Raw genomic sequence first — 17,175 nt, 5'->3', positions numbered from 1 at the left:
TTGTCTATATATTGGGAGTGGTGAGCATAACACATTTGCTTGGCATATTTATTCTCTGTGTGTTGCTAATAAATAGATGTTTAGAGCACAGTTGTGTAAGGCTCTTTCACTGGGAAAAGATCTTGCAGAACGGTAAAGCCCTATGGGTAGGGATGTACTTAAATTGACCAGGTTTTTCCCAGAGCCCTGTGGGTAAGGCTAGGTAGGTAAGCCCTCAGTAGGGAAGATGGGGGTAAATTAAATTAACCGGATCATGCCTTGAGCCCTCAGTAGGGTATAGGCAGGGTGACCTAGATTTTTTGTGGGTAGCAATGCCAAAGTCATCTCCCTTTCCCATTGTTCCATCGCATGTCAGCCCCTTTCTTGAAATCCTTCATTTACTTCCTATGTCTTAACAAATCAGATTTAAATTACTACTCGCCTATAAAGTCCTGCATAATTTAACCACTGTTGACCCTTGTTTCCTCCTGCTTTCCCTCACCTATTCACCATTAATAAGATAGCAGAATCTGGCCCTTTGGGAGTAATAAGAAAGCTGGGCCATCAAGAGATCTCACACAGTGATCCATGTTTTATCAAGTAAAATTTCTCCAGTCTGATTTTCTCCAAAGATACTTTTCAGAAACAATTAAGACCACAAAGATAGTATATACTAAGTGTCACAGAATTTTTCTATGACTTGAAAATTAATTATCAACTTATTTGCATTGTTAAACGTTAACAATTAAAACCATTAGCTATGAATGGTAATTTTTTTCAACACTGCAATAGTTCAATTTCTCATTACAAAATAATTTCAGCTCTATTAATTAGTTCTAACAGTAACTCATGATAATGGATGACACCTTAAGTGAGCTATTAAATACACTTTACCACTGATTAGGAGAAAGACAACTAAAAAAACCCACTAGGTTTACATAAGGACAGAATATGCAACAATACATTACAGATTTATTGACTTCCATGTAAAAACTCACTCCTTTTTAATAGTAAATAATGGGGGTTAGCAGAATCACATGCCTTGTCACAGCTATGTACAGTTGGACACAAAGACTTCACATTTGATTCCACGATTTAACAAATGGTCTGACTTTTATCAACTTATTCCATAAAAGTGTAATGGTTTATAAATAAATACATAAAATAAAAAACATTCTCTTCTCTCGACCCAGCAGAGAAAAGTCCAGTGGGGTCTCTTTCGATTTTGCTCTGTAGCCTCAACAGGGCCACAGATAAATAGAACTCACAATTAGGATTTGGTCCTGAATGAAATTCTCCAAACAGCCACTTTCCTGTGCAAATGATTGGACCCCCAACAAGGGGACCCTGAGGGTAAATTCTGCCATGATAATGTGCCATTACTGGAATGAACTCTTGCCACCAGACGTGCAATGATTAGCTTAGAGATACCCCCACCCAAACCACCTCTCAGGTAACAATGAACATCTCCAATTGTAAGTGGCCCCCTCAAGCTGTGTGTGTGTGTGAATGTTACAATCCTGTATACACTTTATTCTCTATTTGTGAGAACATCTGGCAGCCTGCTGGTGGGCCCAGTGAGCAATACTGGTGGCCCCATGACCATACAATCAGATAGGAAGCATGATCCCTTGGCCCGCGAAGTGCAAATGAATAAATTATTTGTATCAATAAGCTAACTGGCAAAACACCAGAGAACCTGAGGCTAAGCCCTTCCCCTATCACCAAGACATTGTTTTAAACTTAGGGTTCTCTAACTTATGACCAATAGCACTCACCATGATACTGGGTTGAATGTCCTGAAACTGCACAACAAGCATAGCTGCCAATGTCACTGTAATAATCCTGAAGTGAAGCCAAGCTCCAATGGTCAAAGCCTCATGAAATTGGTATGTTCCTTTAACTTGCAAATAAACAGATCCTCATTAAGTTATTGCCCTCCTGCTGGAGGAGTAAATAGGTAATGAGCAGCTTTTTCTAGGGAGATATCCCCATCTGTGCACTCCATAGTACCATCTTAACTCTCCAGCCTACTTAATCTATCTTGGAAAACCTGCAAGTCCAAACTACAGCCCCTTCTGCTCCCTGTAGGTGCCCCAACTATTGGGTCTCCTGAGGACCCATAGACAAACACCAACCCTGAATGCTCTTTTAAAAAAAAAAAAAAGTGACAACCTAATACTGCACTTCAAAGAACAAATACACCAGATGGCTGACATCGTGGGCTGCAAGAACTCCACCTACTGCCCCATCCTTCTAGCAGCCTTCACACAGAAAAACCCTACACAAGTTAGCGAAGAGAAGTCTGGCCAGACAGACAAGGAATGTGTGGTTCGCAAGACGGGAGGATACCGTAGTTGAGCACATTTTTTTTCTGTTCAAGTGCTTCTGCAAAAACAGCACCACCTCTAGATTTCTCCCTCTGCCATAGCCCTTCCCCCACTGATGTGGGATAGGCATTCTTAAACAACTATATCTGTAGACTAAATTTACGGGTTAATATAAAAGTGCCCTTGATGATCCAGAGAGATCATCAAATACCATCCTGACTAAAAAAAAAAAAAAAAAAAAAAAAAATGTACCCCTAGATCTAAAAACTGTACTTAATACATATAGAGCTAGGAAATGTATGCACAACGTTCTGACTGGATTTTCCTTCCTCAAATGTAAATGATCATTGGAGAACTTGAGAGCAAGGCTCAAAACTGGCTCAGGGCCACCGTTTATTTGTTGACCTCATCTTGGTCAATAATGAGTAGAAATTGCCTAAATTCAATTTATCACAACTGCAATTCATTACTCCAGAAGGTCACTGACAAATGAAAACATCTATGCTAAACCCATATATTGGAGTGTGTGTAAAGGCACTTTGGCAAAATGTGTTAAAATTGATGTTACTTATTATTGTGTTTGCATGGCTATAAAAAAAGCATAAAAACAAGTGTTGCTTCATTCTCAAAATTGCTTATCTCACTGACTATTATAATGTGGGATATAGCTAAATGAAAATCTCTCTCATATTACAAAAGTGATCTTTCACATAACAGAACTACTTAAATTTAATCCAATTTAACACATGGAGTGCTCTGGGTATAACATATGTCATGTTCAGAAGAGCTGTACTCATAGGGTTCAGTGGAATTTTAGCTATACTTGTGTGTGTATACTCAGTGTATTTTATTGTAGACCTTTGTCCATTATTAGCAGAAGTCGATTTAAGCCAAAAAGTAATGGCAATTTGTGTACTGAGGATTTGGCACTTGAAGTGTAAGACCTTGGTTAAGCATTATATTCATAAATGGCAAAACATTCAGGTGCCCTAATACACGAAGATGTGACACAATTAAAAAGCAATTAGACAACGCTCATCGAATTAACACACTTTCCCCAAAATTTTCAGGTCTCCAGAAAAGCGCTATGTGGATACTTTCTCACCACCTATACTAATCACTACATGTGAACGCACAGTAAAGAATGATTACACCTTACAACACACAATTCTACAAAGAAGATATCTAAGATTCAATAGACGTCTGTTATAAACTAACTGGAATCTTGAGGACTGTACAAAATATCTTCAGAGTGGCTGCAATCAAGGCTTAAACCCAGAGCTTGCTTTACTTCAGGCCTAACTGAAAAATGTTAGCCCTGCTATTTCAAAGAATATCCTTGCATCACTGAAACTGTTAACTGCTTTATATGATAATATGTTGAAAACATGTTATATGTGGGTTTTGGAAGGAAGGGGCAGAAATAAATCACAGCTCACTAAAATAGAAAGCAACCCTCATAGGAGTTGCCATAGTTAATAAGATCACTATTGGACACCACTGACAATACCAGATGTTTCAGAGAAAGATGTAGAAAGCCCTATATCGGATAAGTATAGAATAACCTGCCCCAGAAGAGAACTTACTTCAAGCCTGTTAATGGTTGGTTTATGCTCTGAAGCGTGAAGGCCTTTTATTTATCCTATAACACTGTGGATATTCTTTATATACATGTCTAATCCTTTTGTTAATCTTGCTGAACCCCTGGCCTCAATATCCCGTGGCAGTGAGTTTCATAGAATTATCACATGCTATGTGAAAAATATTTATTTTTCTCACTTTTAAATTTGTTGCCTTCTCATTTCATTCCTAACCACTGGGCAATGAGGTAGGTCTCTCTCAGTCACACCTGTTGAAGCTGTTCCATTGTGTATAAAATTCTGGAATAGTCATTGGGCCAGAGAGAGAGAAAATAAATGAGAATGACTCTGTATCTTGGTGTTTAGGACATCACTTGGGAATAGGGACATCTGGGTTCCAGTCTTTATTCCAATGACTATTGAATTATTTATACAAAGTGGAAGAACTTGCACAGAAGAGACTGAGAAAAATTTGCCTCAGAATACCTTAGCCCAGTGGTTAGGTCACACTTCTGAGGTGGAAGACCCAAGTTCCAATGCCTACTCTACATCAAGCAGAGGGAGGACTTGAACTGGGGTCTCATATCCTGGTGAGTGCCCCAACCTCAGGGCTAAAGGTAATAAGAGTAACAGCTCCTCCCTCTGGCCGTTTTCTGAATCTAGCCTTTTAAAAATGCCAGAAACAAAACATTTTGGATCAAACCATATTATTTGTTCAATACAAAATTGACTTTTTTGGTTTGCCAATTATTTTTAGAATTCTCAGATTCAATTTGACTGAAATCAATTTTTAAAATATTTTTGGGAACCAAAAAATAAAAAATAAAAAAATCAGTTATTCGCTAGCTCAACCCTCCTAGTGTATGCACAGCACATACTGGCAAAAAATGCCAATATAGCTTATACCAAAATAACTATTCTGGCAGGGACAGATTTATGCCAGTAGAACTGCATCTATAAAAAGATCACAATCCTAACGGACATTACTACACCAGCAAAAGTTGCTAGTGTAGGCCTCTCAGTAGTCTGATGATCAGAGGAGGTGGGGAACGAGTCACAGCAGAAAAGGTTCAGTTGATCTGGCATATGAAATGGAAAAAAAAAAAGAAAAAGGTAACTTTTTGCAACTTTTTATCAGCTTTATAGTTGGTGTGTTGAAATTCGGACTGGAAATAGTTCTCAATTAGATCTCTTGAGTTGAAGTGCACTCTGCACATGCACAATACATTTTTCTATGGAGTCCTTCATCAAGTTCATAAATATCTACTGTGAGTGGTTAACTTAGCTATGAAATGAAAAGTACAGTGACTGTGCAGAACTTTGCATTGTCCTTCAGGGCCATGTCAGGTGAAAACATTTGAGAGATCTCCACACTTTAGAATGAGGGGTGAGTCTTTGTCTGACGTGCATAAAGGGCCACACAGACCAAAAGTGAAAGATTGATGGCAAAATGTAAGCCACCTGAATTGACAGTTGACTCTATAGTTAACTACCTCATCCTCTGAACTGCACCTAAGGAAGGCTCTGTATTGAAAAGAAAGTGTACAGTGCTGACAAAATTATCAAAATATACACTTTGGAGAGAAGGAAATGTTTATATATATATATATATATATATATATATATATATATACACACACATATATATACACAGTGTAAATCAATAGATGAGACCCATATGACAATAAAAATAGTGTGATTATCTTAACTCTGTCATTTCCTGACTTTTGGGTGTTTGTTCAACCTTAACGCTCATTTAATATGATTATTTCTATAGGTAATTTACACATAATTAAGTGTAACTGTCCCTGCAGGGGTCTATAAAGTTAGGAAGGGTACATTAGTAAAGTTTCATAAGCCTTGTAATAACATTTAATTGTTAACAATATTAGCAGCCTTAACTATGTTACAAAAAGATGTCCTTCTTCCATTCACCTTAGCAATAATATTGCTGTCAAAAAAGCAGTTTAAAGTACACAACACACAAAAAGAACATGAAGAATGAAGTCTTTGTTTTATTTTATTACATCTTGGTTGTGTTAAAGCAATGTATTCTACACAGATTGTTTAGCCATTTGCTATCAATTCAACTGACCCATTACAGACTTTAATTACAGAAAGACAAAATGCAGGGACAATGTTACATACTAGCATGTTCACAATGCTTTTCCTACATCAATAAATATTTATTTAAAAGGAAGATGCTGCCAGCAGTTGCTCATCTGTTTAAGTAAATGTTAATAGCCCAATTCACAAAACTTCGAGGTATATTAGTAGATGTAGCAAAACTCAATGTACATTACTCTAATGTGTTTCTTTTACTAGACTTCCATGCAAGCAGAATATTTTGGGCTACTAACTAATGAAGCACCTAAATGGAAAGCATCAGGTGGATGTCAAGAACTCTCAGATAGGAGAGGGTCCCATATCTATTAAAAGGAAAGTTTACTTCAATGTAATATCTAGTAGCAGATGGTGTATCAAAATACTTATGGATTTTAAAATAATGTGAGGCATCACTGTAATAGGTATTAAGGAATTGTTATAAACTAGGAATGGAAAAACCTAAGAGGCAAATTTTAAGACATATTTTAAAACAGTGACATGTTTTATCACAATCCCACAGCTAAGTGTCTCCAAAAAGTGGGGGGCAAGTGGTTTTTTAAATACACTAGCTCTACCCATACAAAATCACACTATTAGAGAAACTGTTAGCACTGAAAAGAGGCCTAGGAAAACAGAATTGAAAATGGTCGCATGAGGTAGGGAGAGAATTGTACAGCAATATAAAGAAATATATCACTTGTATATTTTAACAAATCATTTCGCTCTACTGCTTCGCAACCTGGAGCCCAGTCTGCTCTGGCATTTATAGGCAATTCCAGTTGCAAAACAAACTAGGCATATTTATCTCTAAATAAAATCAGTTTGAATAATCTTGATATCTAATCACTTCTTTTTAGCAGACTAATTTAAAATTAGGAAGTAACCAGTTTTCATACTTTAGTTCTGATTTTTCATATCTGTCATCAAGCTAAATAATTCCTCCACTAAGGGAGTTTACACAGGTTGATTGCACCTGTGCATGTGGGGCAAATGGGAGAAGAGTGTGAACTAGAAAGCTTTTATCCTAATATTTGTCCATGCAGTTTTTTATTTTTAAATTTTCCACTAAAACAGCAAATATTTTCAAATACTCTTGAAGCTGCAGACCAATATTTCTTGAATGTCTGCAGGTACTGTATATTGCCTAGAAATACAAGAAACAATGTTATTTGTATGAGTTACAATTACCAAATGATAATACACAGGCTTTGTAATCAATTATGAGGGAATTATAATAGGAAGGAATAATAATATAGAAGGAAGTTCTTTAAACTTTCACTAATACAGCCATAATAATAGGAGCCTTCAGCTTTTAATTAACATTGCCATGTGTTGTTATTAATTCTCAAGTAGTCTGTAAGTTCAAGGAGTTATTGACTGCTCCATGTAATATTCACAAACAAATCTTTGGAATTCAACAGCACTTCATAGCCCTTTGGAGTATCAAGTGTGTAGGAGAATTCCACATCAGTTAAAAATAGATACCTATCCATCTATACATATGTATAACTGCCAAGCATATTAAATGGCAGTTATACATGTGGAATCCACTGTTAGTTGCAGAATTCAAAATTCTTGCCTCTTCGCAATTACAGGGTCAGAAAATTCTTTGGTCAAGAAATGTGTTTAATTCTTTTCAATTAGCTCAACTGTACAGTACAAGTCTGAAATGGAAAACTCACATTACAGGGTGGCCTAGAAAGTTCCATAGAAACAAATGTTTTGCTGATTAAATACTGAAGAAATTTAAATTTTGTCTCAAAAAACCAAAATCACACCCTCAGATAGCATTTTAAACCACACGTAAAGGGTTCTCCTCCAATTCAGTGAACCTGTACATTCAATCAGCATCAAGGATGACATCAGACACTACCCAGTTATTCTACACTAGATCAATATTAAGCAGACTGTAAAGATGACCAAAACCAGATAATACCAGCACTGGGAAAACGAGAACATTGCTTTTTAATTAATTTGTTGCTTTCTATTATAGTTACTTTTACTAGTATTGTATTTGCTGGAAAATGGGTGAGGTTGTGAGAGAAAAAGTGTCTTCTTTTTGATGATGAATTTAGAATAAAATCTTGGCCCCCCCCTGGAGTCAATGGAAATGTTGTCACTGACTTCAACTGGGCCAAGTTTTCACCCTTAGTCCATTTGAATGATGGCTCCCTTCAATTGTATTATACTTCCCTCGCGTGAAATTTGCTTTACACAATCAGCCCACCCTGGTAGCTTGGTTGGTTGGTGTTTGATGAAATTACCGGTGCTGATATTGGATACTGATTAAAATGCTTAATGATCCTCCTTGATTTTAAATTGCTAGCTGAAGATTTGAGAGATGCTACCAGGTATTTCCCTCCCTTCTTACCTGCTTCGCTTTGTCTTTTCTCTGCTTCTTCCATGATGCTTCAAAGTTTGTGGCAAGATGCCAATACCATGACCACAAAAACATTGAATGTTAGTCAACCTCTTTGCTGTACCCTACCACTCATAATCCAAAATATACCAAAACCCAAAGTGTAAGAACCAATGCAAGACTCACATTTAAAATACACTTACTTTTGAATTGGAGAGTCAGGGAATCCACTAATATAAAAAATAATCAGAATTCCAAGCTCAGGGTGAACATTAAAAGTTTTAAAAATATTTGCTTAAAAATATCTTACAAGACGTAAAAACAATTACAAAAGCATTAGAATTAGGGCTTACACACAGGTAAGCATGATGCTTTACAAGATAATAGGGTTACATTCCTATAATGGCAAAGTCACCATTAGTTATGCTTTCCTGATGCAAAACTGCATGCCATGTCACCATTTGGGGGAATCTAATGCAAGTTACCATGGTAAAGTAGAGATCATGTTAACCTACCCTCATGTATGGTCAACTTCTAGTAATATCTAGTTCAGAAAATTTTGCCTGAAAAGGGAGGAAAAATGAACAAACATAGCAGCTTTCTAAGGTTTCGTTTTCCTTGATAACAAATCCTTTCAGAACACTTCAGATAAAAGAATGGTGCCAAAAAATGTTTGCCCAAGTGCTGAAATCTGCTGTGTCAGAAGTTTTTCAGGAAAAATAAATGCATTGCATTTTGAGTCATATCTCTAACAGAAACTTTGTTTTACGATCAAAGAAAATAAAAAAGTACAATTGTTTTTACATTTTAGCACCATTACAGAGTTCGGATTCAAAAACCTGTTTTGCAACTGTGGCTGTACCTTGCAGCTCGAAAGCCAGAGTAGCCAACATGAAGCATTTAGCTTTCAGAACTCCATAAGTGAACAACTGGATTTGGATTTGCTGATGACAAAATACAATATAAGATTTTAGCTTTTTTTCCCTTTAAATTAAGGTTGGTCTTCCTGATTTCTATACATCAGTTGAAATGCTTCTCTGTTAGCTAAATCCAAGTCCTAGTCCCTTTGGTCTCTGGATCGCTCTGACTGGTTCTGATATCCCTTTGCCATCTGGTCCCAGGCCTGTGCCAGGAGTCCAGCCCATACTTTGAAGCATTCTGTTTCCAATGTTGTTTTCTGGGATTGGCTGGGCGTTTTCACCTACAAACCCTGAGATTAAAAGAAACACACAGCATTAATCAACACTGCCATGTGGAAAAGAGCAAGATATTCTCCCTTAAAGCCTTAAACCTTCTTATTCTCCTAATTCATCTAACAGGTTGCTACAACAGGCTGTCTTTGCATATGTTGAACTCATGGCTGTATGTTAAGTCTACACGTATAGTCTATATTTCACATTTTTTAAAAGGATAGTTCAATTTTTAAGCATTACATATTTATTTTTGCTGCAGATCTTTTATGCATGAGAAGAGCATGCTGGATGTCAGACACAAAGAAAAGTCAAAACCTGAATTAATTTATCAATATATGGAGAGGACTACTTGACTACAGAGTTACATATACATATCAAACACAGGCATCACCCTCATTGATACAATAAATGCTTTTCACTCAACTGGAGTATGCTGATACATTTAAAAAACACAACTAATCATTTATGATTGAATTCTCACAACAGCAACAAAAGCAGAGCAAACTACTAGCATGGTGGGTGAGGTAGTATCTTTTATTGGACCAACTTCTGGAACAACAAAAGGTGGTCCAATAAAAGATATTTCCTCATCCACCTCGTCTGTCTAATATCCTGGGAGTAAGATGGCTATGGCAACAGTGCATATAGTATTCTTCAGTCCGTTTGTATCCCATTTCACTAATTTGTTTTTACTAAGGATTACAGAAGGATTTAAAATACAAATATAAACACCGGAAAGTACAGCATGCATTTGCATTGAAGAACTTTCCCTTAAACAAAACAGTACCAACTTTTCAATATGCACAGCTTTTCCATTTTAGTAAGAGCTTGTGTATGATAATATATTGCAGTCATTTTGATAAATCACCAGTTTTAAACTTCCTAATGAAATATACTACTGTTACAACCAACTCCTAGATGTCACTAAACAAAACATATTTACCATCACAAACATATCTGTGAATGTGACCAAAGTTTGACTTACCATTAATCAGATAATAGAGCAGATTTTGATCTTGGTTACATAGGTGTAAGAATCAGTTTATAATAATGAAGTTATTCCAAATTTACACCAGCATAACTTAAAAGAGAATCTGTCCCACTGTCTGTAAAGTACTCTGAACATGCAAATCACTGTATGAGATAGGTAGGTTTATCTTATTTGATCTCAATTTATCCTTTTAAAAAAGAAAGTTTATTTTCTTGTTTATTACATTGCTACTGTGCAATGTAACTGAGAAATGGACACTTGTTCATAGGGAAAAGTAGTTTCATGTATCTCAGACTTGAACATTATTTTTAAAGAAAGTCGTTTGATAGTTTTGGAATAATATCTTTTCTACAAAACTAGTGCCCATAGTGTTATCATTTGCTGGTATTCCCTCAGTACCACTATCTGCCTGATGTCCTGTTAGAGGAAAAACAAAACACATGCTGGCAGACAGACTGCCAACAGATTTACTTTTCTTATGAATGTAGAAAACAAAAGTATTTGTAGTAGCAAAGGAAAAAGTAATGTGAATGGCATTTAAATCTAATGCCTCTTTTCTCCCATTAGCTATTTAAACTTCTGCATGACAGAGTTTTGGAGCTGATGCACTGGTATGCTTTTCTTCATATGCTGTCTTGTGTAAGTGCCTACCCCTAATATAAATGCAGGTAGTCATGATACTTCCTCCCCCTTTTCATAATTAGCAGTAAGGTGTACAACATCCTGCCCTGCAGGAGAGGTGGGGGGGCGGGGGGAAGGTGAAATCTCTTCATTGACTACCTGAAGGTGAGCTGTTTCAGGGAGCTGGATTTTTGTTTCATCTGTAGTGAATGAATTTCCAAAGCTTGCCAGACTTGGGGCATTAGACATTGGGTAGGGGCAATCTTTTTGTCTATATCTGTACAATATGTAGCATAATAGGCTCCTGGTCCATGCCTAGGTCTCCTGGATTCTACTACAAACAAATCAATTAGTTTCCCATCCATTCATACTAGTCTGCTTTTTTTGAGAACTCTAGTAACAACAACTGTAGGGAGAGCAGAATTATGTGTTTTTAGAGAGACAAAAGTTTAAAACTAATCATTTACCTCTGATGAGCACTCGGGTCATTAATTTCACTAAGGCATATCAGAACAAAAGTTGAAGAAATTTTGTAAAGCTCCTTGATATAGATATCTAGAAAGCTACATAGAAACAGCGTACACAGGCAAAAGTCATACTGAAGATGAGAAGCATATTAAAACCTTCACGATATACCTTACTTGTAATTATTGTGACAACAAATTTATGGTACTCAAGCATTATCTACTATAGTATTCTTTACATTCAGTCACACTGTGACCACAAACTCTAGTAGTGGCTAGACAGCCACTATTCCAGTCCCCGAGTCGAAGGAAAAAGTGTTGAGAGAAAGCAACCTTTAATATTGGTTTGAAACAGTACTTAATATTAGGTGATAAAGGCTTTAAAGTCAGTAGACACCTGGCCCTGAGAGGGTGGTCTTGAACTGACCAGCACTAAATTCAATAACCAAGTCTTTCTTTTCAGGCTCTTCTAGACAGAGAGAGTTTTCATACAGACAAGTCCATGACAATGACTCAGCGCACACAGCACAGGCTTTGGACCTTCCTAGCTACTGCTTCTAGCTCAGAAAATGGGGGGCGGGCAGGGAAATCTATTTGACCAAACTAAATGCCTGATAAACATATTAGCCCACTCTTTTGGGATGATTTAAGCAATGAAATTGAAGTGGGATCCTAATATCTAAGGCTAGGTCTACACTACAGATCTTACAGACGCACAGCTGTACTGCTGCAGCTGGGCCACTGAAAAGTCCCCTGTGTAGCCACTCTATGCTGTCGGGGGAAAGCTCTCCCACTGGTATAATTAAACCACTCCCAACAAGCGTCTCCCACCGACATAGCACTGTCCACACTGGCACTTGTGTCAGTGAAACTTATGTCTGTCAGGACATGTGTTTTTTCACACCTGTAACCGACAGAAGTTTTACCAACAAAGTGCTAGCGTAGTCGTAGCCTTAAAAACATGGGAAAAAAACTTAACTGAGAGGAAGCAAATTCACACAGAGCTTCCCAGGACAAACAAACAATGACAGAAGCATATAATCAAGGTGTTCACACTATCTCAGAATTGGAAATGTCAGATCATTCCCGAGTCTGCATAGCTGTGCCAGAAACACACTCTGGAATGGAAACTGTAGAGAACAGCCCAAAACAGAGTAAACAACTTTGTTGATTCACTAGAGTCCATTTTAAAAAACACTTTATATAAACTATGTATCTTGCTAAATCAAATCCAATTCCTCACTCAGTAAGAACAGAAAGAGGCTATACAGATGAAAAATTTGTACCCTGAAACATGCTATTTAATAAACTGATGCTTCTATTTTTGATTTTTTCCTGTAACAGAATGCATTTCCCCTTTATGTGACTGACAGGATAATTGGAATACATTTTGTTTTAAAGATACTTAAGTACTTTTAAAATATACAGTATAATTACTTTTTCCACTCCATTGTACATGACTTTCTATTAGAACTCTAAAAATCCCTAAACCCTCTGAATACAACCAAGAAAAGGCTTATTTTCTTTTTAGTTTTTGTGAAGATCATGCATGTCCAACAATATTTTTGGGTTTTGCTTAAGGTCTGTGCAACATCAGAAAAATAAAATACAACTGGGATGTAAATGACAATTTACTTTTCTGTTTTTATTTTCTTAGCAAGAGTGGGGTGGATTGTATTTTATTTCAAGAAGATTTTGTATCGATCGTCCATTCTCCCCAGCTTAAATCAGTTTTGAAAGCCTAAATCTGTCAATGTCTTTCTAAAAAGACTGCATCAAATGATAGTTATTTTATCCTGCACATTTTGAATCTCTCCACTTTCTATTAGAAACAACAATTACTGGTAATTTTATTAATTTCAGTCCTTTTCCACCATCCTATGACCAATCAGCACTCAGAAATACCATTCTCATTGCTGATTGGTTGAAGGATAGTAGAGAGCAGAGTATGATAAACACTGTTTGTCCCTCCCCCCCCCTCTTTGTTTGTCCCTCCCCCCCCCCTCTTTTTTTTTTTTTTTTTGCTTTGGGCTTTTATTCTCTAATTAAAAGCAGTAATTGTCCCTGCAATATACATTATAAAAAACTCAGCTTCTAACTCATGCAAATGGCACTTCTTGGACTGCCCAACAGCGGCTTGGTGCAAGCATACTGCCCCTTAAAAGGGATGCACTATCTCCTGGGCATGTTCAATCCTTTGACCCAGCCAGGAGCAAGAATGAGAACAACCCACTGATGCCACCTTATGGAAAAGCAGCTATGCAAAATGTGACATGTGAAAGCAGCGACAGAATTTCTATTTACATCTGCAATGTACATTTTTCTGGGGGTGGAAAGAGGCAGTGGTTATGAGGAATTGAAATAGCAGTCCATGTTAACAATTTGCAGGAATTTCACTTCTGCCTTCTAGAGACTATGAAATTTGATAGCAACCATAATAATCTGGTAACTGATTTGCCAAATGAGTGGTCAGCTCACTGTAGTCGTTGCCATGACACAAGTAAGGGAAAAGCACTGGAGGAACAGTAACTTGCATGGCAAGACAACACGGTCAAATTCCTTTACCTATACTGAACAGCCACAGCCCAAAAACACAAAGTAGTGTACATATAGGTACATAGCCCCTGGAGTCCACCTCTATCATACATGTGCATGCACACACACGATTAGAAGGCTTAGTACACGAAAAACCTATACATGTAAAAAGGCAAAAATATTTGCATATTTTAAAGAAGTTTTGGAGAACAACAAAAATATCCAATATGATTTTTATTGTGAAATGATATTTATAATGGCATTAAAGGTACATTTCCATGAAAAATTAAGGCATGTAATTTTTCTTAACAGCTGTTGAAACAGGTACATTCTGGTTAAACAGTGCACTAGCATTCAATGCCATACCCTTGATTTTACAGTGATTGCCATGAATTAATTTAATTCCATCTGTAAGCTAAAATCAGATCAGAGGTCTAATACTGCTGCAGGCTCCACATCTGTTTAATCATTTTTGGACACAACAGCTTGCAAAAGTTCAGGATTTAAATTTGCTTAATGTTTAAGAAATAATGTTTTACTAGTGTGTGAATCTCAGCAGGAAACAAATGAGTCAATGCTCAGGTTTGAATTATATGGCAAACTGCAAGTCCATTTTCCCCTAACTACAAAATACCTCCTCTTTAGAACATAAAAGCTTACTATCTAGGCTTGTATTTGATATAGATAAGGACAGGACAGTTACCCAATGTGACTTTCAATGTTTAAATGAGTGAAAAGAGAGGGTCATTCACCCTGTGCAGTAACTGAGGTTCTTTGAGATGTGTCCCTCTGTGGGTGCTCCACTTCAGGTGTCAGTGCATCCCAGTGCCATCTATCAGAGATTTTTGCAGCAGTGTCTGTCCAGGCCACGCATGTGCAGCAGGTGTCTTTGCAGTGCTGTTGGTGCCTCAACACAGCTCACATGGCCCGACCCCTCAGTTCCATCTACCGTGGAGCTCTAGTTACAAACTCCGAAGTAGAGGGGAAGAAGGGGGGCAGTGGAGCACCCACAGGGACACACATCTTGAAGAACCTGTTACTGCACAGAGTGAGTAACCCTCTCTTCTTCCTCAAGTGCTGTCCCTGTGGGTGCTCCACTTCAGGTGACTGTACAGTAGTGCCCCATCGTGGATTGGTGTGTGTGTGTGTGGGGGGGGGCTTCGGATCGTTTAGAGCAACTGATGTTAACCCTGTAGACTAGTGCCTAGCAGTGTGTCATTGTCCGCTAGTGCCCATTTGACATGTAGTGTGTGCCAGCTGGCTTCATATAACCTGGTTTATATGGAAGGATATATTAGGTAAAAATTTAGGGTAAGGTTAGAGTGATTTTGTCTATAATAAACCTGGTGTAAGGAGGATGTGCAATGAGGGCCCCTATCTCACCTACCCTTCTAGAGGAAGTGACTGGGATTAAAAACGCTACTTTCATTAATAGATGAAGGAGCGAGCACGTAGCTAGAGGATCGAATGGGGATGTGTGAGAGTCTAAAACTAAAGGATGGGGTGCTGAAAGTGCATTAATGTGTTTTGCTTGGCACCATGTATAGAATCTTTTCCATTTCTGGATGTAGGTTTTCCATGTGGATGATTTTCTGCTATTAAGTAACACGTATTTGATTTGTTCCAAACTGTTCAGTTCTTGGTGGTGGAACCAAGCAGGAGCCAAGCTGTCAGGTGAAGGCTGTCCAGGTTGGGATGGAGAGTCCTACCTGTCTTGGGACAAGAGGTCTCTCCGCACCAGAAGTTGTTGAGGAGTGCGAATTGACATTCTCATCAGGTAAGGGTACCACGGTTGTCTGGGCCACGCTGGGGCAATGAGTATGACCGAGGCACTGTCACGGCAAATTCTGTGTACTACTCTTGACAGTAGTGGGATTAGTGGAAACACATATAGTAGTGTCATTTCCCATTTGAGGAGGAAGGCATCTTATAGGGATCGAGGTCCTACACCCGCTCTCGAGCAAAAGTGGGGGCATTTGCAATTTGTTGTTGTTGCGAATAAGTCTATTGCTGGTACTCCCCATCATTGGAATATATCATGTTCCACTGTGTCATTCAGTTCCCATTCATGTTCTTGTTCGAATTTTTTGCTCAACATATCTGCAGTTGTATTTGTAAGACTAGGGAGGTATGAGGCAGAGATGTTTATGTCATGGTCATTGCACCAATTCCACAGTCTTATGGCTCCAGTACATAGGGAGTGGGATCAGGCACCACCCTGAACTTACATATTCTACATAAATCAAATGTCATTGGTCATCACTTACACTGACTTGTTCACTATTTGTGGAAGAAAGCGTGAGCACGCATTGTGCACTGCTCTTAGCTCGAGCAGGTTGACGTGCAGCCGAGTTTCTGACGGAGACCACTGTCCTTGAATAATAAGATTTTGCATATGGGCACTCCAACCCACTATTGAAGCGTCTATCACTGATGGCTGTTCTCTTTGGAATGGTATGCCATTGCAGATGTTGTCTGGTTTCATCCACCGGTGTAGTGAGTCTTTGATTTTAGGAGGTAGTACCAATCATTTGTTTAGGCTGCACATGTTCAGCGTGTAGATCAAGAGTAACCATCCTTGAAAGCAGCACATATGTAACCTCACGTTTCACTATGAATGTAGTGGCTGACACATGCCCCAATAGTTGAAGGCAGATGAATGCTGTGATGTATGGGCTGTTCATAATTCCCAAAATGAGATTTGTTAGTGTAAGGAATCTTTGCGTCGGTAATGACGCTCTTACCTTTATGGAATTGAGGTGTGCCCCTATGAATTCCAATTGTTGTATGGGTTCTGTGGTTGATTTCTGCTAGTTTATTTGTAGTCCCAGGCCTTGAAGGAGGTAGATGGCTCTCTGAGTATTTTGTAATGCTTCTAAACAGGTGAGACTTCTCAGGAGGCAGTCATCTAGGTATGGGAAGATGACTATCTCTTGTCTGCATAAGTGTGCCGCTATGACTGCAAGCATCTTGGAGAAGACTTGTGGTGTGGTGGAGAGGCCAAAAGACAGAACCCT

General features: G+C 38.0%; 1 protein-coding gene across 3 annotated transcripts in view; it reads right to left on the bottom strand.

The window, feature by feature from the left end:
• Nucleotides 1-5,886: 5,886 nt before the first annotated feature.
• Nucleotides 5,887-17,175, bottom strand: part of GPATCH2 (G-patch domain containing 2) — a 195,307-nt gene continuing 184,018 nt past the window's right edge. The window contains exon 10 of one of the 3 annotated variants that reach the window (XM_067564947.1): nucleotides 5,887-9,564. In XM_067564947.1, coding sequence (XP_067421048.1) covers nucleotides 9,395-9,564 — 170 coding nt within the window. In that variant the 3' untranslated portion in view covers nucleotides 5,887-9,394. The remainder of the gene's footprint in view (nucleotides 9,565-17,175) is intronic. The other 2 variants (XR_010922974.1, XR_010922975.1) reach the window with 2 other exon arrangements.

Source organism: Emydura macquarii, unplaced genomic scaffold (genome assembly GCF_026122565.2).
Source record: "Emydura macquarii macquarii isolate MOO-44397 ecotype Brisbane River unplaced genomic scaffold, CSIRO-AGI_Emac_v2 contig_2676, whole genome shotgun sequence".
NCBI lineage: Eukaryota > Metazoa > Chordata > Testudines > Chelidae > Emydura > Emydura macquarii.
Note: the sequence above shows the minus strand (reverse complement) of the source record. Positions and strands in the feature narration are given on the sequence as shown.